This window comes from Grammomys surdaster, unplaced genomic scaffold, assembly GCF_004785775.1.
Source record: "Grammomys surdaster isolate TR1022 unplaced genomic scaffold, NIH_TR_1.0 275, whole genome shotgun sequence".
In the NCBI taxonomy this organism is placed as follows: domain Eukaryota; kingdom Metazoa; phylum Chordata; class Mammalia; order Rodentia; family Muridae; genus Grammomys; species Grammomys surdaster.
Window position 1 is genome coordinate 2,769,394 of NW_021604716.1, and position 27,849 is coordinate 2,797,242.

The 27,849-nt window shown below is 44.9% G+C and overlaps 1 protein-coding gene and 1 pseudogene across 3 annotated transcripts in view; both read right to left on the minus strand.

The window, feature by feature from the left end:
- Window positions 1-25,002, minus strand: part of Syn3 (synapsin III) — a 416,223-nt gene extending 391,221 nt beyond the window's left edge. For 2 of the 3 annotated variants that reach the window (XM_028776969.1, XM_028776970.1), the window contains exons 1-2: window positions 24,553-24,986; window positions 8,100-8,157 (exon numbers count right to left, since the gene is read on the minus strand). In XM_028776969.1, coding sequence (XP_028632802.1) covers window positions 8,100-8,157; window positions 24,553-24,863 — 369 coding nt within the window. In that variant the 5' untranslated portion in view covers window positions 24,864-24,986. Of the gene's footprint in view, window positions 1-8,099; window positions 8,158-24,552 lie in introns of all 3 variants that reach the window. The other variant, XM_028776968.1, reaches the window with a different exon arrangement.
- On the minus strand, window positions 228-594 carry LOC114628981 (annotated as a pseudogene).
- Window positions 25,003-27,849: the final 2,847 nt, after the last annotated feature.

The window sequence follows — 27,849 nt, forward strand, 5'->3', positions numbered from 1 at the left end:
CTCTCTCTCTCTCTCTTTCTCTCTCTCTTTCTTTTTTCTTGCTTTCTTTCTCTCTCTCTCTTTCTTTTTTTCTTTCTTTCTTTTTTTAACAAAACAATCTCACAACATTTATCATCACCTGATAATAAAATAAGGGCCATCAAAATAATATGAATAAATGTTACATAAAAAAGGCAGCTTTAAAAGCACTGTACTGCCTTCTCAACTTCTTCTGCCATTTACCATTCCTAGTTGGAAACAATCTGGAATAGAATAATATAATCTCCTTTTAGCATAATCTGACCCAGTAGTTAGTTTTCTTGAATGTATAATTTTTTTAAATGAATCTCTTCTATATCATCTAATATGAGGTTCATATGCTAATCAAAGCCAAAAGCACAACCCTCTATCCACGCATTCATTGATCATACAGCCATGCCTGAATCCAAGATCTATTTTGCAAGCATCTGAAGATGAGGTCGATGGCTGCACGATCACTTTCTGCACCGTCTGGCCCTGGCCACAGAATGCTATGTGTGGGAAAACTCTGATAATTAAGGTTGAAGTCCACCATGACTGGGTAGTCTCTGGCCTCTGTGCAATATGAGACTCCATTCTTTAGTTTTAGTCTTCCACTTCTCTGAACTTGTCTGGGGAATGCTAAGCCCACACCTCTACCTGAGGAAGGTCACATAGCCTCAACCCCGAGCCAATGACCGTTGCCCCTCCTGGATATTCCTGCCCTCAGTCCCCCCAAACTTTATAAGCCTTCAATCAGTCTAAGTAAAGTTGACCTGTCTACTGACTGTGGGTCCTGGTGTGGTTTATTCAACATAAGTACTCACAGAGCTTCTGAGTCCCTTGTTTGATGTCTTTGCTCCCACTGACCTCTCAGATTGTATTGGCTGACAATCCACAAGACTGGGGAGACCCACACCATGTTGGAAATCATCAAGCCCACATGAGTAGGAAGAGCACCTCAGAAAGAGACTTCTGGCACTCCCTTTTGGTTTTTAACATTAATTTCCTGTGAAATATTCCCCCTTTAGCAGCCTAGTTCCTGCCAGAGGATTTCCAGCACAGGAGATACCCTCCCTACCTATAGCACAGGTCAGTCCATTAATCACTTGTGCTGTTGCAGGCTTCTGTTTACAGAGCTAAAAGCCCTCTCCCTGCAGGACTGTACCATAAGCTTGAACTCTAACCTCAGTGAAACAATATAGGGTGGTAGTTGAACACAGAAACCCAGATTCAGATTCTTTCTTCATTACTCATTTCTGCTGATGGTTTAACCTTTCTGAGCTCTGATTTCTTCATCTTCTAAATGGAGACAGTCAAAGCACCCATTTCAAAGTGTTATCACAAGGCTAAATTAAATTACTAACACTCCTTCATGTGGCAGATGTTTGTAATGAGTGAAATGGGACCTATTGGAGACATCTCCAGTTCTGTGACCTTCTCCTTCTTCCTCATAGACTTCGGTCTCCTCATGTTCCAACTAGTTTTCAGGAGGCGCTCCAGGCTGCTGCCAGTGCTATATCAGACATCTGACCAGAATCTGTTTAGAATACTGTGTAAGCATGTCTAGTGGTATGTTGGGGGGGGGCAGGTATGGATTGTCATCTTCTTGTATTGTAAATGCTGCATTAGATCATGCAGACTGCAGTGACATCAAACTGAAAGCAAGAAACATAACTATAGCTTACTGAGCACAAACAAGTGTTCCAGAAAACTACACTAAATATATTCATTAACTATTTAGTCCATATAATAAGTGTAGCTCCAGGGGCTAGGATTATTACCCTCACTTCTCTGATAGGGGAATTGATACTCGCAAATGTTTTAGGTGGATGGTCGACCCAGCTGAAGCAGGGTGGAGCTGATTTCCTGTTTCCACTCCTGTCTTCTCTGCAGCCTTCAGCCCACATTTCCGCCCACAAACACTGAGCTGTGTTCTCCTCAAACATTAGATTTTAACAAGCTAGCTCTCTCTGATCCTGCTTCATTACAGTTGAGTTTCTGAAGGGGACGTCACATTGCTAACCCACTTAGTTTGATCACATCAAACAGAATCCAGCATATGTACTCTATCTCATCTAAAGTCTTCAGCCAACGAAATGTAATAAATCCTTAGTGAGGAGGTATCAAATAAAGTCGAGTGCGGGCCCTTCCCAAGTCATTAAATATACTTCTTTCAAGGTTTGTGCCTTTTAATCAATCAACCAATCAATCAATCATTTTCTATTGACTGTGATATTCAAACAATTACCAACATGTTAATCTGAACTGACTTCACACTTCCACTTCTTTATTTGTTGAAATCTGTTCCTTGAAGTTTCACTCTATTTTAATGGTCAATATCTACTGTTAATTAAGGCCTATTCTTTAAAAACATATTTTCTTAGAATGTCACACACACACGTATGTGTATATATAGTGTATTTTGATCATATTCACTCCACTCTTCCCTCTTCTCCTCTTCCTCCTTTTCAAATCCACTGAGTCTGATTAATTAGTGCCGCCCATATGAGCATGCATGTAGGGCCATCCACTCCAGCATGGCCAACTCACCAGAGGCCACAGCTTGGTAGAAAACTGATTTTTCCACCCTTACTAGCCACTAGGTGTCAGTAGCTTCTTAGTAGGGGTGAGACCTTATTCTCCCCACCTGGTAAATTCTACTCTAAGAAAGATTAACACATAGACAATTATGAAGTAAAGACTGAAGTATGCATAAAAGTAAAAATAAGTTGAATTGTTGGGGAGATGACTGCTGGGTTAGAATGCTTTTCGTCAATCAGAAGTACTTGAGTTCAGACCCTAGCACTTACACAACATGTGGATGTAGTGGCATACACCCATAACCACAACACTATAAGAGGAAAGATGGGAGTGAGAAGATGAGAGAGATGGGGGCTCATTGGCTAGTCAGCCTAGCCAATCAGCGAGCTCCAGGTTCAGTGAGACTCTGTCTCAAAAAACAAAAAACAAACAAACAAACAAAACAAAAAACCAAAACCAAATCAAACAAAAAACCCCAACAACAACAGCAAAGTAAGGTAGAATTAGAGGCAGATTCAGCCTGTTGACCTATGGCACACGCACACACGCGCGCGCACACACACACACACACACACGTAGTGCAAGTGCTCATATGTGTCACATAGATTCATATAACAAACATGTTGAGCTCTTCCAGAACCAGAAATCTAAATTTCAAAATGTTCCCTGTCCAAAAGTCTTTGAGGGTCACCAAGACACCTCTGGCCTCAAGAAATAGGCCATAATCAAAATACAGGTGTACTAACAACATTATGTAAAATCTCTATTTAGTGTACGTGTTACATGTCAAACAGAAATTAATTTAATATTTAGATCCAGCTTCTCTCCTATAATATGCCATCATGTATAGTCAAGTATTTCTAAATCTGAAAAAAGAAAAAAGAAATCTGAAACACTTCTGGTCCAAATGATGCTCAGTTGGCACAGGGACTGCAGGTCCAAACACACCGAACTAATTCCCTTTCAATCATTCGAGAACAGAGACTGTAAAGGGAGTCTCAGATGTAAACCAGCTTCCTTCTCATCCTGCTTTTCTGTCTAACATTGCTAGAGCAAGGAACTGTTGTTCTGTCTGCCTTGATATCTCCATTAATACTGAGAAAAGACTGAAGTTGATCATTCCAGTTCTCTCTCTCTCTTTCTTTCTCTTGCTCCCTCCAACGTTTTCTCCCTGCTTTACATTTCCAGTTTTACCAGGCCCAGGGTTCCCTGCTATTCATTTCTAGTAGAAAACTTTCTCAGTATGTGGGTCTACTTAGCATTAATCTATTTGTCCATAGACCCTACCTCTTGATCTCACAGAGGAGTGACTTGTGTCTGTGGAAAAGTTATCTGGCCTCAAATACAAACAGGAGAGCTTGGCAGGCCAAACCACCCTGGACAAATACTCTCTAATCCCACCAGGACACCACAGTAGGCTCCTGTCGAGGCGTCTGGGAAATCAGATGCAAAGTGAAGCAGCTCTCTACTTGCTACCCTGGGTGTTTGAATTCCTGGCTCTGATACAGCCAGGCAAGTGGTTTTGGAATTGTGGGGAAGAGGGTGGAGAGATGGGGTGGAGGCTTCCTCTAGGCCAACCACAACTAACTCTTTGGCTCTGTCCAACAAAGCCCAGACAGTACAATTATCTGGCTAATCCGGCCCTTCGATGAGAGGCCAGCTTAGACTAAACAGTGGCTTTCATCCTAACGCTTCTCTTCTGAGTGCTAGAGGATAAATGTGACTTTCCAGGGGGTTGGGGTTGCTTATGAGACCCATCCATTGATCCAGATGGGCCAAAGACAAGTCATTCAAAGAGTTTGAGGAAGAATGTCTTCCAGGGACAAATGGCTAAATGACATCCTAATTGGTTTCCTGACTAATTTACTTTCTGGCTTTACATAGCTGGAAGCGAGACTGCCTAAGTCAGCCAACATTTTTCATCATGATTCGAGCCTCAGACTCCTGAGGTGTTCCCAGTATCCCTGTGTGGCTATAGCAGCTCGATCATGTGTCCATCCCATGAATACAGATTTGGTACCTGTCACTTGGGCCAAAGGCAGTGTTAAGATACAAAGGGGTATGAAAGCATACCTTGGAGTTACCACATAGGAGATGAGGTAAGTCCAGCTTGGTTGGCAACTAAACATTTGCCAGATGGTTTACAGAAAATCAAGATATTTGAAGAAAAAATAAGAAGCATTGATTTATCACTCTTGGAAAGTGACACGCAGCCAGAATGTGTGGAATCTGTCAGTTATTCATTCTGCAAATATTTCTTTCAGTTCTAGTTTGGGCTGGGACCCATGCTACTTAGCAGAGTGAGATCCAAACGGTCATAGCCCCTACCCTCAGGCAAATAATCCAACCCTAAATGTATGGATAAAATACTCTGATGCAGTGAGGTGCTGTGAGAGTAGTACCACTGTGTTTCCTGATTCAGACAGGACTCAGGAAGAGCGTCTCTAAGGAAGTTGAGTCATTAAAGGGCCCACTTCACTCTTTTCGGAATATCAGGCTAGGAGCTAGCAAGATTGTTCAGTGGGCAAAGGGGTTGTTGTGCAAGAATAGGGTCCAGATTATGGATTCTTAAAACCCACATTAAGCATAGTGTAGATGCAATCATCTGTTTCTCAGTGCTGTCAAGGAGAGATGAGAGACAGAGCTGTGGAGCTCCAGAGGCTCCCGAGACAGCGAGTAGCACACAGCAGCAAAACCAGAGCTTCTTTCTCATGTAAGGGGAAGAGGACGCTGAAAGTTGTTCAATGATACAGGATACACATTCTCCTATACACACACACACACACTCAAATACACACACTCAAATACACACACTCACTCAAATACACACACCCAAAGACAGAGCACTCTGATTTCGGCATGAAGAATAAAGTGGATATTAGTAAACAAAGATATAAGGTGGTTGGCTGAAAGTTTGGATGAGTTCAACCAAGGTAGCTCCTTGACAATTTGGGGACAGCAGTGGAAAGACTAGGGAATCTAAGATATGAGGTTAAGCGGACATGACAGAGAGGAGGTGTAGGGGTAGAGGGAGACTGTACAGATTTGCAGCCACTGTGAAAGGTCCAGGTGGCACTCTCCACTGAGTGAGGGGCAGGGGAAGATAGTAAGTTCAATATTGGAGTCAAACAATGAGAGTGTGTCTGACCCTGTACTGGCCAACTTCCTCTACCCTTGGGCCACAACCCCCTCCCCCACCCCTCCCCCCGCCATATACACACCATGCCTCCAGCTCCACATGTTGAGAGCCCATCTACTCTTCAGTCCAATTCAAAGAGCACTCCTACCTCAAAGCTATTTCTGTTTATGGATGGGGCCACTGCTTCTTCACTCTTACCCACATGAGCAATCCAGCATAGTAGACACTGGCAAATATTTGCAAAATGAACAGAAATAGCCTGCTTTTTTGCCACAGAAGGAAAATTAGTGGACATTGGATTGACTTAAAAGCCACAGGACCATACTGAAGTTCAAACTGTAGGTGTTTTAATATGTAGCCAACTCCATCAATTTGATGCTCAGAAGTTTTCTCCCTTCCTCTGACTCACAGAGATTAAAAAAAAAAAAGAAAAATGTACAAGGGGTGGGACTGGGGAGATAGGCCATTCCCGTTCTTGCATTCCAAATGCTATTTCTTCTAGTTAATTTTATTCTTATTCACTGAAGAATGATAAGGAGAAGAGAAGGAGGAGGCGGAAGGGTGGGGGTGGAATGGAGTAGGAGGGGGATAGAGGAAGGGGAAGAAAATGGAGATAATCACCATCTCAACCACTATCAGCACAAGAATCAGAAGAACAGATTGAGAGAAAGCAGGAAAAAGGAGGACAGAGAAGGTAAAATGGAAAGAAAAAGAGAAGAGCGCAAGAAGAGAAGAAGAGGAAGAGAAGAAGAGGAAGAGAAAGACATGCCCTGTCCCTAACTCAGGCAATCCTATCTGTAAGCCCTCCACCACAAGCTGATGCTACTATTATCAAGAGCACAGGTGAAGAGCTGGAGAGGGCTCAATCATTGCTCAACAATGAAAGCTCATTGCCCTTTGCTGTGATGTGCTCTCCTAAGGTTGAGTATGGTGCTCCTACAAAGGAGAGTCTCAGTTTACTTAACTGGGGAGTCCCTGGTCAGAAATTAGGAGGTCTAGAGTCCAGTCCTAATTTCCTATGCTATTTGACCTAATCAATGTTTCTTTCTACATAAAATAAGAGACCTGGATATTAATAGCATAGGTAATAGAGAGAAATGGTAGTCTCAATTCTGTTCTTTTTTGTTGTTTCAAATCATTTAATCTCAGCTACAATGACACAAGAAAATGTTGACACAGAGAGATTAAACTACCTGCTCAGCACCTAGAAACAAGAGAGTCAGGATTCAAACATATGCTCTTCCACTACAGTAGTCTGAATGAGAATGGCCCTCATAGGCTCATGTATTTGGATACTTGGTCTCCAGGTAGTGGAACTGTTTGAGAAGGATAAGGAGGTGTGACCTGGTTGGAGGAGGTGTGTCACTGGAGGCTGGCCTTGAATTTTCAAAAGACTTTCTATTCCCAGTGTGCTTCTCTCTCTGCCTGCTACTTGAAGGTGAAGGCATGAGCTCTCAGTTGTTCCTGTTGACTTGGCTCTACTATCATAGACTCTAGCCCTCTGAGATTCTAAGCCAAATTAAATGCTTTCTATTATAAATTGTCCTGGTAATGATGTTTTGTCACAGGAACATGAAAGTAACTAATACAGCTTCTATACTCCATAGTCAAAGTCAAAGCAGATGCCTTAGAGCCATGGGGGGAAAATGAAACACATGGCTTCCCATCTGAGCATCTCCACTTGTCTCAGTTTTGTAGTTTGAACTCCTTTAGACATTTCCCTTGAAGAAAAATTCTCTATCTGTGATAGTTGTTCTTGGTTGTCAATTTGACTACATCTGGAATGAGCTAAAACCCAAACTGCTAGGTACACCTATGAGAGGCTTTTTTATTAGTATTAATCATTTGAAGTGGGATGATTCATGTATTATCCAGACTTTTTAAGAGGGAAGATCCACCTTTGATTTGGGACAAACCTTCTGTTGGCAGCATATATAAAGAACACTAAAGAAGAAAGCTTTCACTCTGTGTGCTTGCTCTCACTCTCTCTGGGAAGTCCATTCCTTTACTGCCATTAAAGCCTACTTCTTTGGAATTCTAGCATATACTGACCTATTGGACTGAACAACTACTGGAATCTTAGACCTTCCATTTGTAGAGAGCCATTTTTGGACTAGCTGGACAACAGCCTATAAGCCACTCTAATAAATTCCATACACACACACACACACACACCAGTTCTGTTGTTCTGATCCTCTAAAGAACCTGATTAATATGCTACCTAAAACCAAAAGGTTGCAAAATTAGTGGACAGGAAGATTCTGGAACTTAATGAGACTCCTGAATACAATCCAGTATTTTTTCTGGCAATCTAAGTTCATTATGACCATATAAGATGGAAACAAGGTTGATCTTGGAAATGTCTGCAGTTCAAAAAAGGGCAGTTGTGGAAAGAGTTAGGGAAGGGGCCACCACATACCTGTTCCACTCGGATCTCAATGTCACCATTCACTTTCTTCCCATGAAAATATTTCGACCTGAAAGGAGACCAAGAGATCTGGTCAGTAAGGATCCATGTCCTTCCTTCCCTTTTCCAAAGGCCTAGAGGTGTGAACCAAGACAGGCCTCAGATGGCTCGGTCCTCCCATGACCACAAACCTTCTCTTAAGTTTCTTCATTCTGTTCTTTTCCCTGGCGCAGGGAACTATTTTCTCAATCTTTGTTTGTGAAAGGATTCTTTCTATAAACTCTTAGACTGCTTCACTCTGTGTTTGCAGCCCCCCATCAATTCTCAGCTAATTCAAGTAGAACCTCCCTCTCACAAGACTTCCAGCATCCTTGACTGGCAGCTTCAATATCCGTGGTACTTTTTCTTACAATATTGACAGGCTAAGATGTCACTGAGGCTGGACATTCGTGGAACAGGAATGGTTGGCATAACCTGAAAGTAATGTTTTACTTTGTTTCTTTCCCATTGGTGCTCTCCAGTAAAATGTGTGTAGCTACTAGCCTCACACAATGCAGAATTCCATCATGAATCCTCAACAAGGGAGTCAGCACATTCCCTCCCACTTCCAGTACTTGTGGGGCCTAAGAAAAAACAGCAAATGGCTTATGAGGTGTATGACTAATATTTAAAGTTGATAAGTATTCTAATTTCAATTCTGTTGCTGTGGTACAAGACCTTACCCAAAAGCAACTTAGAGATGAAAGGGCTTTTGGGCTTCCAGGTTACAGCCCAACATTCTGGGAAAGTCAAGATGTGAACTGAGGCAGTCACTAGCATCTCCATAGTCATGATTAAAGAGAAGATGAATTCATCCTTGCCTGCTTGCTCTTATCTAGCTTATTTTGTAGGGAATGGTGCCTCCCACAACTGGTTGGGTTTTCTGGGTTAATAACAAGGACAACCATCTACAGACATGTCTACAGGCCAACCTGATCTAGTTAATTCCTGGGTTGATGCTCTCAGGTGAATCCACATTGTGGCAAGATGACACTTAAAACAAACTACCACAATAACTAAAGTTAGCAAACATTTAAATAAAGTATCTGTATACCTTATTTGATGACTACAGCTCATAAGGACTCATCCAGAGCATGGTCTTTAGTCTTTTTTTTTTAAGATTTATTTATTTATTTATTTATTTATTATGAATACACTGTAGCTGTCTTCAGACACACCAGAAGAGGGCATCGGATCCCATTACAGATGGTTGTGAGCCACCATGTAGTTGCTGGGATTTGAACTCAGGACCTCTGGAGGTCCAGTCAGTGCTCTTAACCACTGAGCCATCTCTTCAGCCCCTGGTCTTTAGTCTTAATTCACATTCTTCCCTAGTTTCCCAGTTACTCGCCTCTCTCCACTCTTCACTCTGACCCCTGCAGATTCTGCTGTTCTTCTCCTTAGTACTTGACCTTCCCATCAACCCCAAGAGGGAATGGGGCAGGCCACACCCATATCCTGCAGGTGGAGAAGTCGCCATTGAAGGTCTTAAAAATTTTCCAGTTGTACCACAGTTTCAGATTTTCAGGATTTAGTACAATTCCTTCCTAATGGGGATGCTGCCAGCAGATGGCCCACTTTATCCACATGTTTTTTTACAGCTTCTTCCACAGACAGACAGACAGACAGACAGACACACAGACAGACAGACACACAGACACACACACACACACACAGACACACACACAGACACGGTGTTGTGATGGTTCAGTATGTCCTCTGCTTTATGCTTCTGGTCTTTTGCGCAGGCAAAAGACCAGAAACAGGCAAAAGACCAGAAACCTCTGGTCTTTTGCTTCTAACTAGGAAATCCCTAGTTTGATTCATGATGGCTCACAACCATCTGTAATGGGATCTGATGCCCTCTTCTGGTGTGTCTGAAGACAGCTACAGTGTATTTATATATAATAAATAAATAAATCTTTAAAAAAAATTAAGACTAAAGACCATGCTCTGGATGAGTCCTTATGAGCTGTAGTTGCGCAGGCAAAAGACCAAAACCTCTGTTTTGCCTGGCTGTCTCTTTCTCACCATCCAGGATCCTCATAGGTTCTATGTGCTCTCTTATTTTCTTTAGGGGCACCCCCATCTGGCTAGGCTGGGTGCCCCTCTTCCACAGCTGAGCACTCTCCACCTTATGGTACAGCTCTGCCTTGAAATTACACATTACAATCTGTCCTCTGTCTCCAAACATCCAGTCTGTGAGCAGCATCTCAATAGTCACAGCACATGACAGCACCCTGTGACAGGGCACAGGACTGTGTTTCCTTCATGTTGGCCCACATGTTGGTCTTCCTTGTGACCCTTTATTGCCACCTACTGGCAAATTGTTGAAACAACTCACAAATCTACATCTTTTATTATATGGGTCATTGTGTGGATGTCCAACCTATAGGACTGACAGTCTGGCTTGGACTGGATTCCAACTGGAACCCAGAACACTCTGCATTGTATGCCACCCAAGCAGCTCCTGCCTCAAAGAGGCATCACCTTCCCAGGAGTCTTTGGAATGTTTACTGCTGGGGCTGGCAGGCTGTCTCAGGCTGAGGTGAGGGTCAGGCGGTCCATCCCTCTGCCTGGCTGGGAGTCAGAAGTCTGTCTCCTGATGGGCCACACAGACTGCTGCCTTCTTGCCGGGGGCTGGGGGTGGGGATGGTGGTGGAAGGGTGGGCTAATTCAGGCTGGTGCTGCCTCAGAACAGCTCTGTGTGGCAGAGAGAAGGGGAGGGATGGCCTAGAATTCTAGATGCCTTGGGGGTGGAGCCCACTGTCTCTGCTATTGAATGGCTGTTTGACCTCAGGCTAAAACAGATGGACCCACGTTGTCCAGTGGTTTTGTCTTCCACCAGCAGCCTCATCCTAGTGCCCTAATATGTCCATACTCAAAGCTCCTTGAATAACTCTGCCAATCAACCAAATCCATGGTCCTGCCCCTTGAATGGGGTGGGAACGCTAGATTCCAGGAGGGCTCTGTCTCTGTGGGTGGCCTCATACTTTACTGACACATTAAAGGCAGCAGGAAGGAGAATATTACAAACTAGGGCTGCCCGGGGTGGGAAATCCCTAGTTTGGGGCCCCGGGATGTGGTGGCATGTGATGAAGATTTATGAGGAGTGGGTGCTGCATTCTTTCCTGCCACAGCCAGGGAATGAGCACAGATGGGATCTACCTCTGTCAGAGCAGGGCTCCCGGGCAGATCCATCTGACCATGGAGCCAGTGGGGCTAGGCAGCATCTCTTACTTGATTCCAGAGCTTGAGGATTTGCTAGCCCAGCCAGTCAGCTGGGATCCTCTTCCCACCTCCCTGAGTCCCAGAATGCATCAGGGGCAACATGGTCACTCATTCACTGGAGTCCCCAGGGTTTAAATTCTGCTTCTCACACTTGTGCAGCAAGTGCTTTACCCAGAAAGCCATGCTCATAGCCTCAGGAAGGTTTCCTTGGATGATTCAACTGCAGACTATCTACTCTGTGCAGAACCTTCAGGCTCCAAGGAGTCAACCATGAAGACCACACAGGGGTTACCCCCACCCCCAGGAGGGAGTGACACTCGGATGATAACCACCAGTGTAGTAGCACAGAGATCCAGCTCAGTCCAAAAGGAGCACTCTGGATGGAAAGCATGAAGAGAGGCATGTGCTGTTCTGATGAGATGGCCCAGCTAGTTCACCAGCTAATCAGCTTATCCAGTATTTGGTGCCTATTCTTTGCCAGGGTCTAAGACTTCAAAGGTATGATGATGGTGGTGGTTGTGTGTGTTGTGTGGTGTGTGTGTGTGTGTGTGCGCTCGTGCGCATACGTGTGCACACAAATGTGCGAGCACGTGTGTGTAGGCATGTAGAGGAAGACTTGGTTTGGGGTTGGGCAGGATTTCTGATACCTGTTGTAGATATTTTGGGGCCACTCCATGCCTCCTCCTGTGAATAGTGGGGATTCAGAAGATTAATTCTAAAGGTGCTGAGAGGGTTTACATTAGGACCCAGACTCTAGATTCTAGGCACCGGGGCTGCTGCCAAGAATGCCCCGGGAGGCTACTGATGCGAGGTGTCTGAGTGAGGCTTCACTTTGCTGGTGGAAGAAGTAGAAGGGCCTTCTGGCTGTAGAGACAGACTCAGGTCCTGTCTAGCTCTGCCATTTATATCCTGATGCTGCCTCAAGCGAACACCACCACCACAGTCCAAGTTTTCTCACTGGCAAAAAATTAGGAGAAAAATGACTACATCTGCCATCTGGGTAAGGAATCCCGAACAATGCTCCTGGCACATAGCGGGTGTTTTGCTAACATTCAGGTCATCCAGCTCACCCCTTCTGTTTTGCTGCATGAAGAAGGCTCAGAAGATGTATTTTCCATCTATTCACCCATCCAAAGATTTACTATCTATCAATAAACAACGTGTTTATCCATCCATCCACCTAACTCATTCACCCATACATCCACTCGCCTGACTACTTACTAATTTATCCATCCATCCTTCTTCCTTCTTCTCCCTGCTTTGTGCTGAGTATCATGTTCCTCTTCGCAATGGTACTGAATAAAACTTCCAGTCAGGGCAGAAAGGTTTTTACATCATACTGGAAGACAGTCCTTGAGGAAGACAGAGATCTAGGAGTTACCGTAGCACCTCTATCTTTTGTCACAAGTCCCCAACTGGTAGATCTTGCGGAGTCCATAGCCTCATTCTGACAGGATGGATTGTAAACTGTTACTTTTTCATGGGACAGGGGGTGTGGTGTATGCGAGAATGAATATGGGCATGTGCAGGTGTATGCAGACATGGGGAGCCAGAGGAGGACAGCAGGCCCTCTTCTCTCTCAATCCATCTTTCTCTGAGCCTAGAGCTAGGCTGGCAGCCAGGAAGTCCCAGTAATCCTCCTTTCTCTGTGCTTTCCAAACTCTGGGGTTACAGGGGTCGGGGGGGGGGGGACCATGTGAGCTTTTTATGTGGGTGCTGAGATCCAAACTCAGATCTTCATGCCTGTGCAGCAAGCTCTCTTAGCCATGGAACCATCCCTCCTGCCCTCCCCACACATACACACCTTTTACTTTTAAAATACAGAATCCATTTTAAAAGTCTGGTTTCCCTTGAACATTAGAAACTTGGAAACATCTGGCCTGTATTCCCAAATGGCAAAAGCTGGCTGAGTGGCCTGCAGCTGCTGCCGTTAGAGGGAACGTTGGCTGTCACAGCCAGCACCGTCCGCATGGTTCTCAGTCATCTCCCTGCAGCTGCTGCCGTTTGCCATGGAGCCTAAGCGGCTGTTTTCCTGACCATGGGGAAGTGTTTCTTCCCACCTGTGCTTGTTCCCATCCACGTGCCCTCAGACTGACTGGGTTGCTTTCCACAGGCAGCCTCTGATTAAGCCAGTTCTTCACATGGTTATTAACTTCTCAAAGATCTCCAGAAAATCCAGCAGAAGAGTGGACAGGAGTCCTCATCCCTTTTCCTGCCACGGCAATGATTCCTGCCAGGGAACACATTGGAGACAGGCTTCTGCAGGCCTTGGGGAGAGAGACATTATGTAATGAGGCTGGCATCTGTCCAGAGACATGTCTTTCCAGGGGCAGGGTTGTAATCAGTGGGGTAAAGTCTGGGGGCACCAGCTCTGAAGTGTCTATTGCCCAAGGAGAAGCAGGTCTCTGAGGGACTCTATAGAAAGGTCACTGGGGGAACCTGGGCTAGAAAGGCAGGCTGTGGAGGGTGAGGCTGTGGAATTCCTCAGAGAAGAACGAGGCAAGGGCATGAGACAGGCATGACAAAGGCAAGAGGAGAAGAGCCAATGTTTCAGTTTAGAGCTTCCTCTAAGGGCTTCCAGTTAAGATCGTTGGGGTTTGAGCCCTTCATTTCACAAATAAGTAGCCAAACCAAACTTGGAATCTTCTACATAATGGGAAACTCACCCCTTTCCTACCACCCTTGATCTTTGCCAGCTAACTGTACTTATACTACTGAGCTGTACATGTGCCTGGCTGCTCTGTTTGTCAGGTTGAATTTCATCTCCATCTTCCACTGCTCCACCAACAGTCTTCTTTCTATTCATTTCAACCATGTAGTAAGTAAGCCCTCTGTTTTGATTGCTTCTGAGGTTGCTTTTCATGGTCAGTAAGCAGGTCCCTGGCTCCACTCTGGGCATTCAGAGTCCACTGTGATATATGACAGTTCCTCGTGGCCTTGACTAGAAGTGGTTTCTCAATTTGAATTGGTCCATGTCCTGACAGAACCAAGCCCCCTCCCATACACAACATCTGTGGCTTTGTCACAAAGTCTCCTCAGGAGATAAGGAGTAGAATAAGCCAGGCTTAATTTTCACTAAGAATTTGTTTTTAAGTATAAGGGCAAACAACACTTCATGTATGCATATACAATGTATGCACATCTCTGGAGAGGCCTTACAGGCTGACTTTTTTCTAGAATTCCAATCATTACACATCATTTTTCTTCTAAGAACGTCACAATATATATCCAGTGAACATCATTTTGTGTATGTTGACCAAAGATAATTCTTTTCTTTACAAATTATTTGACCTTATACAACAAGTTCAGGGTGGTAGCTGCAAATAATCATTCTAATGGAAACACTTATCCAGAGACATGGTCTTCACACGTCCACATGGTGGTATATCAAAGGAAACAGGCGCTCTGGGATGAAAGGTGCCATTTACATTTGAGATCTTTCGGCTCAGTCAAGCTCTTTAGAGAATCAGCAAAAAGAAATAGATTTAGGAGAAATTTTTCTCCATATTCTCTTCTGTTCAAAGACATTTTCCTTGTATCTTCTAGCTAGGTTCCAAGGGTGAAGCTCTCTCCCAAGATTCTACACAAGCAGGGTGGAGGTAATAATCTTCCTCCGTCTTGTCTCACAGGAGCTGGGTAGGAAGCTGCAAAGACACCAGCCCTTGGATTGCATAGCATGAAGATCTCACGAAGAAGGGTCAGCACTTGAAAAATTCTTCAAGTCAAAGGGTAGGGGCTTGGGTGCCACACAAGGCCCTCACTGTGTGTACACATTGTCTCCCTGATAAAAGGGGCCGGGCCTGGGAAAACTGAGCTGTCTCCAGGCAACAGAACTGGTTGATGGGGAATGTCCAGGCCCCTCCCCTCTCCCTGGACACTAGGGCAGGGAGAAACATAGGGAGGGCAGAGGTACAGGGCCAATGTCCAGCACTGAAGCCCCCTCCCAGGTGGAGTCAGGTGGAATGTTTGTGTTAATAAATAAAGAAAATAGAAGGTGACACCCCTTTTATGAGACCACTCCTCTCTTCATTTCACCAGAACCCTCTTACAGTTCTCCACATCAACAGTTGCATTATGCAATGGAGACCCTTACGGTGGCAAAAGGCATGGGGGTCTACAGCAGAGTTGTGCATCTATGCTTTAAGCTTCTCCATTTACTCTAGGGCCAGCTGACTGACTTGGAGCCCTCGCTGTAACTCAGAGAATGACTGCCAGTCTGCCAGGGCCTAGATGCCCCTCCTCCAGGGCTTCTGGAAGCTGGCCCTCCAGCACAACCAGCTGAACTGAGAAGCATGCCAAGCAGTTTCCTTCCCCCTGGCTCCCAGGGCTATTATATTCACAAGCAATTAGTAACTGCAATTAATTGATAATAACAATTACCATCCCAGGGCCTATTATAGCAGGCTGAGCCATGGAGCAACCTCACCCAGGCCATTATCTTTACCCTTCAGGAAAGCTAATCTGTAATCCTGCCTTACAGAGGACGAATGTGAGGCTGAGAGGTCAGAGTTGACTAAGGTCTCATAACTGAAAGAAAGAGTAGGAATCTGGCTGGAGATTGTCCTCTGGGCTTATCTCCCTCCCTGCTGGTGATATCAGAGAAAGCTGTGCTCTTGAGGATGGGGTCAGTCAGGAGACCTGATTTGATTCCCCAAACAGAAAGCAAGGCATCTCAGAGGCTAGTCTCTTGCTGTCTCACATATTACCTTCTTCTTGGAGAGAAAAATACTGGACACACAATGAACTTCAAATTTCAAATAAACAGTAAACGAATGTTTAGCATATGTCAATCTCATACTTCACTGTATATCCTTAGACTGGTTCACTCAGCACCCACTTAATTTTATTTTATTTTGTGATTTTATTTGCTCACTCTGACAATCCTACTTCGTTGGTAATCTTTATTGTCAGTTTGATGGCCTGTAGAATTACCATGGAAACATACCTCTGGGTGGGACCATCCCACGAGCTGGATTCTCAGATGGTCTAGAATAAAGAAAGCTAGCTGAATGTCAGCATTCATCTCATTCTGCTTCCAGATGCTGACACACCATACCTGCGTCTCACATCTCCTGCCATACTTACCCCACTGTGATGGACTGTACCTTTAAAGTCTGAGCCCAGATAAACCCTTCCTCTCGTAAATTGCTTCTGATAAGGTATCTGGTCATACAAATGAGAAAAGTCACTAGCCTACCTTCCCATAGGCCAGTGCTAGTGAAGCCAACTCTGAGATCACACCACCACCTGCTGGTGGCAAAGGTGGCAACAGAATATCCTGGTTACTATGAGACCAATTAGGCCCACTGCAAGTCCTCAGAGACAAGCTCCACGGTGTCTTGTTGTTCAAGCAGCCAGAAGCAGTCTGACCCCTCAGTAGAGGACTAGAGTCATTCTGTTTCCACCAAGGGAGGCATCAAGGAGCCTTGGGAATACTAAGAATGTTATAAGAGAACATTCCTGAATTCCAGAGCACCCAAGTGTCTTTGAAGAGAGCCTTCCCAAGGCACCTTCAAGCCTGACCCTTCCTTATAGAAGAAACAGAAGCTCTTTGGTACCTGCCTCTTCACTAATGAAATACCCATCTCACTGATTTTATGATGTGGTAGGCACTGTGCTCAAAGCACTAGTTGTTAAACAGGTGAGAAACAGCCTCAAGGTGGAGCTAATGTTGGAAGCACAAGACTGAGACTCAGGGGGAGAAGTTGCATATGCTAAAAAAAAAAAAAATTCATGTGAAAGAGATGAAAAAGGAACTCTTACTAGGGGCTTTATCATACCCCCACCCCTGAGGTCAGTGAGGTAGAGACCGAGATAGTACAATCACCCACTTTACAAATAAACAGGCTCACAAGCAAACTGGCCAAGACAAAGAGATGGTGAGAGTAAAGTGTGGGCCTTAATTCTGAGCTGCCACCTACCAGACTGAAATTCTCTAGAACTTAACTCTCTTTCCCCTTTAATTCTCATAGAAATACACATCTGACATATGTTCCTGGAAGTGACAACTTTAATATCAAAGCAGGTAAAACAGAATGGAAAAGACTCTGCCTGAGCTCCCTTGGTACTTTAAAAAGAGGAAAAATATTCTCTGTGTGTCTGAGAACAATTTTTTACAAAACATTTACTCTGCCCGTCTGAACTCATGAGTGTCTGGATGCCTGCAAGGACTCTCTTTCCTCCTGGCACCTTTACAGTCAGCCACTCAAAGGGCTTTGGCTGGGTGAGGCCGCCTGGGTGGGGTAGGGCATTTCCCTCCAGGGTGAGGTCACTGGTCTTCTGTGCTTGGTCACTGAGGTGTAAACAGAGCTCTGCCACTTTTCTCTCAGCTGTCTGATGCTGGATGTGTGTGCATACGGAGGCGGTGCCAGAGCCTACTCACACACAGCACAGGAGGTCCTGAGCTTCAGGTGCAGATGGGAGAGCAGCAAGAACATAGTGACAGCCAGGCTCGTCTTCAAATGCCCTTGCTGAATCCCAAAATGCCAGTAACATCTGCTTTGGTGTAGGACACAAAGCTTTCTTATTTATAAAACAAGAATAGTGTATGTGCCCACACAGAAACTGGGAGGATTGAATTAGAGAATGGACAGGAACCTCTCGGCACACCGCCTGGCAATGGGAAGAGCATGAGACTGTCAGTGTTCATTGTCACTTGACAGAAGCTAGACTCACCTGGGAGGTGTACCTCTGGGCATGCCAGTGGGGATCACCTTAACTATATTAACTGATGTGTGAAGACCAAGTTTAATTGCGGAAGGGACCATTGCCGGGGTAGAGGACCCTGGTCCGTTTAAAATGGAGAGAACAAGCTGGGTGGCAATATGCTTGCTCTTACTAACTATGGGTTCTATGTATGCAACCATATACCTTAAGTTCCAGCCCCTGAGAGTCCCCCAGCATAACTGGAGCTGTTGGCCATTAAAAAGAAATCTCTTCCTTATGTTGCTTTTGTCAGAGTATTTTCTCCCAGCAACAGGAAAAGACACGAAACCCATTCATAAAGCTACTCAGGTAATGATGAGGGCATGGTTGGTCCTTGGAGCTTGTTGATTCTTGTGTGTCTTTGCTCTTCTGGTCCATCCAGACTGCCCAGCATCTCCTTCATGCCCAGCATGGGAGGCTTGGGTAGGAAGGTGGCTCTTCTTTTCCCCCATCTCAGCCACTCTGGTTTCCTTGAGGATGTCTGACGATCTTCTGCTGCTTCCTTACCTGGACGACAGCCCCTGGTCAGTCCACTGGGGAGTGCTGGTGGACAATGCTGTGTACTGATAGCGCCTATGACTTTTGGGTAACTGTCTTCACGAGAGCCAGTATGATCTTCTGTTAGGTTGAATGCGTGGTGAGAGCAAGTGGGAGTTAAGCCTTCCACCAAATTCATTCCTCATGGTTACACTCATCCCTTGTCACTGGCAATAATTTCCCAGATGACTGTACATTTCCCACTGTCTCTGTCATCTGTGCTGCTCTATGCATAGAAACACAATGACACCATTTAGGAGTGGGCGGGCCACAGTGGGAGAGAAGACACAGATGCCCGTCTCAGTCTTTTTCAACCTAGAAGTGCACCAGGCACTCAGCCAGGGCCACCATTACCTGTGCCTTGCCAGGCAAATGAGGTATGACAGCCTCTAGGCTTCATGCATGGTGGCTGAGGGGCACTTCAAATGAAGGCCACCCTTTCCATTTGTCAAATAAACAAGAAAGGGGTGGGGTAAGCAGACATAAGACAGGTCACTGCTAGATGGAACTGCAGTCAGTTGAGAGCAAGTTAACTGAGAAGAGAGAGGACCACCAGGAAAAGGCTTATCTGCATCTAGGTGTCCAGTGCCCCTCCTCTCTCTCCAGAGAACCTGCAAGCATGGTTCATCTACTCCACCAGGTTATGGTCTTTGTAGTTGCTAATTAACAGAACGTATTTTATTCTGAAATTCAAAACTAGGGCCCTGGTGGGTGCACCCACATATCTTCCTGCTTACTTTTGTATGTGTACATGTGCAAGGGGTATTCATGGTATTCATGTGCGTGTATCTAGGGGGTGTGTGCATCTGTGGATGCCAGAGGTAAACCTCGTGTGTCGTACTCAGCTCCTGTTCACCTTATTGTTGAGACAAGATCTCTCACTGAACCTGGAAGTTGCCAAGTAGGCTAGAATGGGGATAGCCACTGAGTCCCAGGGATCTTGCTGTGTCCAGGTCCATGTTGCTAGATTACAAGTGTGTGCCACCACATCCAGCTTTTTATGTGGGTTCTGGGGATCGCACTTAGGACCGTCTCAGCCTCTCCCTTTTCTTTTAAAAATTATCCAAAGCATTCACTTTTCAGGGACCTAGCATACTGATAAAGAGCTAAGATTTCATAGTACAGGGATTAGAATTTTGACCCCTTCCACTATGCATGTAGCACTACCGACTACTAAGGTCAGGTAAGTTCATAACGTCAAACTGATTAGACAGGGATAGGGACAATAACACACACCCACTGTGTACTGAGTGTGCATGGCGCTCTAGACAATAGGAAGATGAGTACGCAACTTGAGGAAGAGTCAGTGACTAACCTGCTTGATACGAGCCACAAGGCTGCTGTGAATAATGTGCTAAGTTACACTAGGGAGGTAGCAACCAGCACTGTGAACAGGATGCTCATGTCAGAGTTGGTTCCCTAGAAGAGGCAACATCTTTACCTATTATTCAAGTTTCTAAGAAGGAACAAACATTGGCCAGGTAAACATAGTAGGAAGCGATATTTTGGGGAATGGGAAACAGAAACTGCTAAGGTGATGAGTGCTTAGGAATCGCTTGTTTCAAAGCAGGATGAGTAGTGCTGAAGTTTAGGCTGGTGGTGCATCATCAAAGGGTGGAGGTTGGCTTGTTTCCAGAGAGGATACAATGATGCTAGGTTGGAAGGTAACCAGGAGACAAGGTCGAGAATGGAAGCTTGAAGCCACAGAAACTTCTGGAAATTCTACTCAAGGGAGCCATGCCTGCTGGGGCAACAGGCTGAGGAAAACTGAGCTTGGAAACTAACTCACTTGCTCACTGCTTTCCCTTGTGACTCCCAAGACTGACTGCTTCATCCCATTCCAGAAGACAGACCTGCTACCAAGCCAGACCTCCAGTAGGGTAGGCAGAAGCTCTCTGGAGGCCCATGGCATGGCTAGGTTCACCTCCACAAGCTGCATCTTAAAGTGCTCCGCCATGAATCCTTGCAGCAAAGGCAGCTTGGGATCTCAGTTTGTTTTCAGAAAATGCAAACACTATAAACGTGATCAAAATCAAAGACTTATGGCTGAGAAAGGCTCGAGAGGAGAACATCCCACTACTGTTTCTCCCAAGGGACAGGCTGTCAAACTGCCTTATAAACATTTATGTGTATGCTCATAAGCAAGTGCTGCTCTCAGCCTGGGGCAGAGGAGCTGCTTTTTATCCTAGAGGGTGTTGGCTGATGTAAAGATTAATATCTGGTGCAAGAGCTGAGAGTAAGTGATTGATGAGCATAACCATCAGATGATGATTATTGATGATCCGTAATTTGGACATTTATATCATTCCCTGTCAAGGCCTGAGAGCATCACAGAATTTAAGAGTGTCAGTATGCGAGGGTTGTCACATGAACACACAGACCCTTCCACATTCCATCAGAGAGAGTGAAGAGGTGGTGTCCACAAGATCCCACCCATTCCTGAGGAGCTGATGGCTGTTAATGGTTGCTGTGAGGGACTGTGTTATTTTCTCCAAGGGTGTAGCCACTGAGGGACTAGATTGGAAGAAAATTAAGAAAAAATAAACGCAAGGTCCCTTTCCCAGGGGTCTGGCCAGTTCTCAGGTGTTATTGATTGGACCCACAGATTCAAATAACCTGTCAGCTGGACCCTGAGAAGAAGCGTTGGTTCCCACCACACTCTCTGCTTGCAAGGAAACTTCATGAGACAGATTGGCCCTGGACCAATAGAGAAAGAGAGTTTGCAGGACTGAGTCTGAGAAGGGTCAGGAAGCAGACAGCTGTGTGCCCCGGGGCTGGGGGGTAGGGTTACTTTCAGCCCCAACAGTCGAAGCCCCTCTCATTATCATCTCAAAAGGGAAGGAAGAGGCTGTGGGAGCTGGCTTCTTCTCTTTTCACAGCCTCCTCCTCTTTGGAGACCTTCACACAAAAGAGGAGTCGCTAGGAAGAAGCAGGACCTGGAGGCAACTGGCTCTGCCAGGATACACTGGACCATGGGGCTAGCCTGCCACCTGCTGGCTAATTTTGGTAGATGTGGCCAGGCATTTTTGGAGATTTCTGTAAGTAGGATTGAGAATCTTCTGGTGTTTGCAAGCTGTTGAGTTCTGGAAACAGTCTTCCTATATAGCAGAGGCTGGCCTTGAACTCACAGTCCTCTCAAACTTAGCCTCCTAAGTGCAAGGATTACAGCTGTGCCCCACCACAACCAGCAAGACCGATTCTAAGGGACCCAGGGAACATTAATTTGGAGACAGCTGGGAATGCCACTGAGATGCTGAGAAGTTAGAGAGGTCATGAATATTTAAGAACAGAGTTCAAAGGAGAAGATGAAGAGCCTGTGGTAGGAAGTCTCAGTCACAAACATTCAGTGAATATGGAGCCAACTCCCAGGTAAGCCCACGAGCCTCAGCTTCTTTTTCCCCACCAGAGGACAAGAATTCCGGAAATCAAACACTGTTGTCCTTAAGGCCCAATTAAAGTGTAAGCAAGTGATAGATGTTTCAACACATGGAGTGACGACTCAGGCCAAAACTGTTATCTCTACCACCACCTCCCAAGGGAGCAGCACCTAAGATTTATACAGTACTAGTTTATATAGATTAAGGAGATCGATGTCCAAAGTCAAAATTTAAATGTTACTTGACTGGGGCCACTAGCTGGATCTTAGCCTTGTTCACTGTGCCTTGTCACAGTGCCACAGGCTCTGTGGGCAGATACAGAGCAGTCACATCTGCTTATCAGGGCCTAAGCAGGAAAGAATGCCAAGAGGAAACCAGACACAATGGGATGAACCCTGTCTTTTCTGCACAATACTGGGGACAAAGGCATAAATCAAGAGTGCCTGGAAGGTGCTGCTCCATCTTTAATGACACACAGAGAGGGCCACAGTTCTCTACAATAGTATACATATATGCTTACATGCCACTTAGTAGCTATCCAAGGACTTTTATATTGACTTTCATGTTAGCCACTTCCATAAAGCCCCTTGAGGAGGTAGGTACCACATTTAGGCACAGCAAGTCACAAGAGCTACAAAGCTTGGAGGGAGGTCGAGGGATAGGACAGAACGTGGCCTAGCTGTTACACACCATGGTCTCCATTATTAAACTTCACTTCCAAACAGGAAACAATGTTCTTGACAAATAGCTGAGGCAGAGGTAAGACAACTAGCACAGAATTAGGTCAAATGTCTGGTTAGGTGCTGGGCAGATGGCTCAGTGAATCAAGTGTTTCACTTGCAAGCCTGGAAAGACTGGAGGTCAGATCCCTGAACCTATGTAAAAGTCTGGAAGGTGTGGTGGTCACCTATAATCCCAGCCCTGAGGAGGCAGAGACAGGGAGTCCTGGTGATGCAAGGGGGTGGAGTGGGGGAGCCAGTTAGCTCATCTAGCAAGAGTTGGTATGCTCTGGGTTCATTGAGGGATCCTGCCTCTAAATAAAGTGCAAAGTGATTCAGGATGACACTTGACTTTTAGCTCTTATACATAGAGAATATTTGTTAATGCACGTACATGCAACCACACACATGTGCACACGCATACATACATGCATACACATCGCACACAGATATAGTTGTAAAAAAAAGTTTGATGAAATAGGAACTGAGATTCTAAGTAAGGATAGCACAGCTAGTTGATTACTGGGTAAAGGGACAGGAGCTTTGCCCCTGAATGAGGGCCTGGAAGCAAAACCTCTGAAGCCACCAAGCCTCAAGCGCAGAGTCCCAGCATACAGCAGACACAAAAAGTCTGTGAGTCAAAAGCTTTTGAGAAAATAGAAGACAAATCAGACTGTCCAGACAGAGGTAACTTCCAGGCTACCCTAGATGTTAAGATCAGATGATTTCTAGTTTGGCTGTGGGAGCTCAGACCTGTAATCCCAGCACCCAGGAGGCAGGGGTAGGGAGCTTCATCATGAGTTTGAATTCAGACTGGGTTACATAGTGAGTTCCAGGCATAAAGCAATTAACAGTAAAGAAGTCACTTCTCATCACAAAGGTGAGGCCTGCCACCTAAATCAGCTGAACACACTTCAGCATTGCGACCATTAGGAATGCATTTTGAATAAATGCGCAGCTTCGACTCCAAAGCAGAGTCCCCAACCTGAGTCTACTTTCCCGGGGGTTCTGGGTGCTAACCATGTGCCAGTCTTTGGAGTTCTGGAGATACTCATACATGAGTTTGCCCCCAACACTGCATGGGTCTGCCATCAGAACAACTCTGTTTTGGACATAGTGCTTCTGTGTCTACATAATTGAGCCTGACATCCTTAACTGTAAACTATGTCTTCTGGGGCTTACACTATTTGTCATCTCTCAGGATCACAAAGTTGGGGTATAGACTTATTTCCTAGAGGCAGATACATATGAGCACCTCACCTGCTCCCATGTAGCAGCTTGACCTGGTGCCCTGTGATTGGTCACTTGCTGAATGATTACTGCTTTCAGAACTTACTGTCTGGAGGAGGCTAGAGAACTCATCAACCCCACCCAATGGAGCATCAGAGGTCAAGCTCATGCGGGAAGTGGGATGTACGTGTGGATAATCTGTTGCCAAGAGTTAGGATAAGAATAGTGAGTCCCTGGTGATTCTTGAACCTTCTTAATAACCTCATTTTGGCAGAGCAGAAGGTAACTAGGGAAACTGTGAGGTATATTTCATGCTGAAAAACTTTGCTTGTTCGGAAAGGGCATATAGTTTCCATGATGTGTCTCCAGAACACTCACAGTGAGCGAGCGTTTCCCATATCAAAAACTTTAAGACGTTTATAGCATACACTCGGAACTCGAGTTTGCAGATGGCTCTGCCAGTCTAAGGCCCCTAGAAAACAAGACATAGAGCTTCTCTTTGATGAATTCTTCCTGCTCCCAGCTAGGATCAGAAACTATGTAAGCCTCTAATAATACTTGTTTTCTATTCTTTCCTCCCAAGAGGTGAGATAGCCCCATCCAGATCCAATCTCTGAAGCTGCTTACCAGTCTGTGTGGGCATCATCGATGACCAACAAGATCCTGGGTCTCTGAACCACGGGTGTGACAGGAGTTGGTGGTTCCATCAGTCCTGAGGGGGCCTGTGGGGTCTGTTTCATGGCACTGGAGAAGGAGCTGAACAGGCTGGATCCTGGAGAAGAGAAGGAGGCAGCCAGGGGCTGGGGGTGCCTCCTCTCTGTGGCCGGGGATGCTGGGGAGCTACTGGAGCTCTCTGGGCGCTGTAGGTCCGGCATGTAGCCATTGGGCAGGTTGGCCACAAAGCTGCTGTCAGACAGCCGCCTCCTGAGGAAATTCATGGCTGAGATGGATGGGAAGCCTCCTTCCACACAAAATCAACTAGGTGAGGTTTGAAGTGCAGATTGCCCGCTACAGAGGGGTTGGGGGCCCAGGGCTTCTGCACCACCAGAAGTGGGCTTCACCGGACTCTGTTTACCTGTTGAAAACAAGCCAGCAAACACATTAGTGGGACCAACTACCTCCCATTTAAAAGCAAGTAGTTAAAGCACATGTCCAGCCCATTGTTTGCATCTGTGCAAACTGAGAGTAATTTGGCAACATGCTTTAAAAGCATACAACTTCCATTTTCGGGAATTCTATACTTAAAAAAATAATCTAAGAAACAGGTAAATACTTTATGCATAATAGATTCATCACAACCTTTTTGACCCTGGTAAAACATTGGGAAGCCACCCAGTATTCAGCCACAGGATCACGCAGTCAGGTGGGGAATTGTTTCTGTTCATTCAAAAACAGTTCAGATGAAGCATCTTTAGTAACAGAACTAAGTTTCATCCTGCAATATTAAATATTAATTAAATATTAATATTAAATATATCAAGTCTCAGTTTGTTGGCACATGCCAACAATCCCAGCTACACTGAAGGTAGAAACCAGAGGTCAATTGTTCAAGGTCTGGCTGGACTACAGTGAGCTCAGGGCCAGCTTGAATAACTTAGCAGGAGGCTAGAGGCAGTCTCCAAATTAAATGGATAAATCAATATATAAATTAAAACTTAAATGGGTGGTGCAGAGAGCCCAGCGACAGAGAGGGCTGGCATTCAGGAAGCTCTGATTAGATCCCTGCACTGACTAAAAACGGAATCATAATACAAAATTACATGGACAAAATAACTACAGCCATATAAAAGTAACACAAAAGAAATTATAAATAAATCACAGCAGCGAATACATTCTGGTAACACCATTTATTTGTTTGTTTATTTGTAATTTTCAGATTTTCTTGAATGTATAATACTGAAGGTTGAGAGGACTCCCACCCCTATTAAGTTCATGTGTTGAAGATCTGACCCCCAGTGAGAAGAAATGTGGAGACAAGACCTGTGGGAGGTAACTGGAGTTGGGTCAGGATTGATGATGGAACCCTGGCATGGGAGTGGAACTCTTCTTATGACAGATACCTTCTCTATCTTGTAAGGACACAAGTAAAAGGCGGTCATCTGCAAGCTGGGACGTGGTCCTAGCCAGACCCAGTGTGCTATCCTCTGCTGTCATTCTTCTAAACTGTGAGAAAATAAATTCCTGCTGTTTAAGCCATACAGGCTGTGGCATTTTGTTATGATAACTGAAACACACACACACACACACACACACACACACACACACACACACTCAAATGGAAGCCAGGGAACACTTGCAGGTATCGATTCCCTCTTTCCATTCTTCCATTCTGTGGGGCTGAAGACTGAAGTCAAGTTTTCAGGCTTGGTGGCGGGTGCCTTTAGTGGCTGAGCCATCTTACAAACCCAAGAATAATTTTTAAAACCTCATTGTCTATTTGAGATGTAGAATAATGACTACTTAAGTCTTGGAACTGAAGTATATGTTTCTGCTATATTTTTATATTTTATTGTTATAAATTTTACTTAGAATAAAATTAAGAAAATCTTTACAGTATAATTTTTTTGACTTTGTTAAATGACAAGGTGGGGTAGGGTTTATTTTTCCTGTCACCTCTGAAAGTTCTCCTGCAGCCCCTTCTGGTCAATCCACACCTCCCTAAGGTACTAGCACACACTGCTATGCCTGGATTTTTCCCTGGGTGCTAGAGATACCAACCCCAGTCCTCATGTGCATATGGCAAGAACTTCACTGGCAAAGATGCCCCTGTAGGCCTGAGGCTAACTTTATGGTTCGATATGATCTAATTTGATGATGTTCTATTGCACTTGATGATGTCCTATTACACTGGACAAAGATACACACACACACACACACACACACACACACACACACACACACGCACACACACACACGTATATATATGTTTAAAATGACTTTCTATTGTTTTGAGTCTGGTTCCACAGAGAGGTGTTTCTCCCATAGTATCTTATAGGTAGGCTTATTGACAAGTGCTACTCTGATCAACCACTGTCAGCAAGAATGAAAAATGGAACTGGTCTGAGCAAAGCCTGGACTGATCCTCTTGAGAGAACTGAAACATTTCTTGACGACCCCCACCTCCCACCTGTTTATATGCTGCCTGGTGACTAAAGATTAAAAGCACAGCTCTCTGTTTCTAGCTTCACTTTCCGTGGCAAGCTTTCCATTTCACCTGGGCAGATGTGAAGTGGCTCCCTTCCCTCAAGGTGAGCTCCCTTCCACTTTCTGTTTCTCTCTAACAACATCACATACTTTGATTTAAATGTTTGTCCAAAGTTCGTGATTATCATCTGTGAAGGGGCTAATCCCAACAAGCTACTGGTCACTACTGGAATCAAACTGCCTATCTTTTAAAATTTCTGGATGAAAAAGTTTGTAGACTATTTGAGCTGAAGAGACTCTGCAGTTTATTTAACAGTCTCCTTTTAGGGAACTCTGGTCAACCTGTTGAAGTTCAACTGTTAGCACTAAACTTGCCTCCTACAAATGTTCTGTCTGTTGAAAAGACCTTTTAATTTTGAGACAGAGCTTTACTAAGTAGCCCAGGCTGACCTTGAACTCTTGAACACCCAACCTCACCTTCCCAAGTAACTGGATTTACAGGTGTGTTTCTAGAGGCATGCCTCCTAATAAACTTCTGGTCAACCTCAACAATGATCAGTGGTTTTCTTGTAACCCTTACTACTATGGGCCCTGGAGTGGATTTTACAAGAGTACCGTGTCTTTAAACAGGACAGCTGGGAAGTCCTTTCTGAGGATGTGACCTTTTTCATAACATTACTTTTACCTGGCAGGTGATGTGAGGTCATATATATATATATGTATGTCACATTATATATATACATATACACACACTGTGGGATGACTGAATCACATAAACAA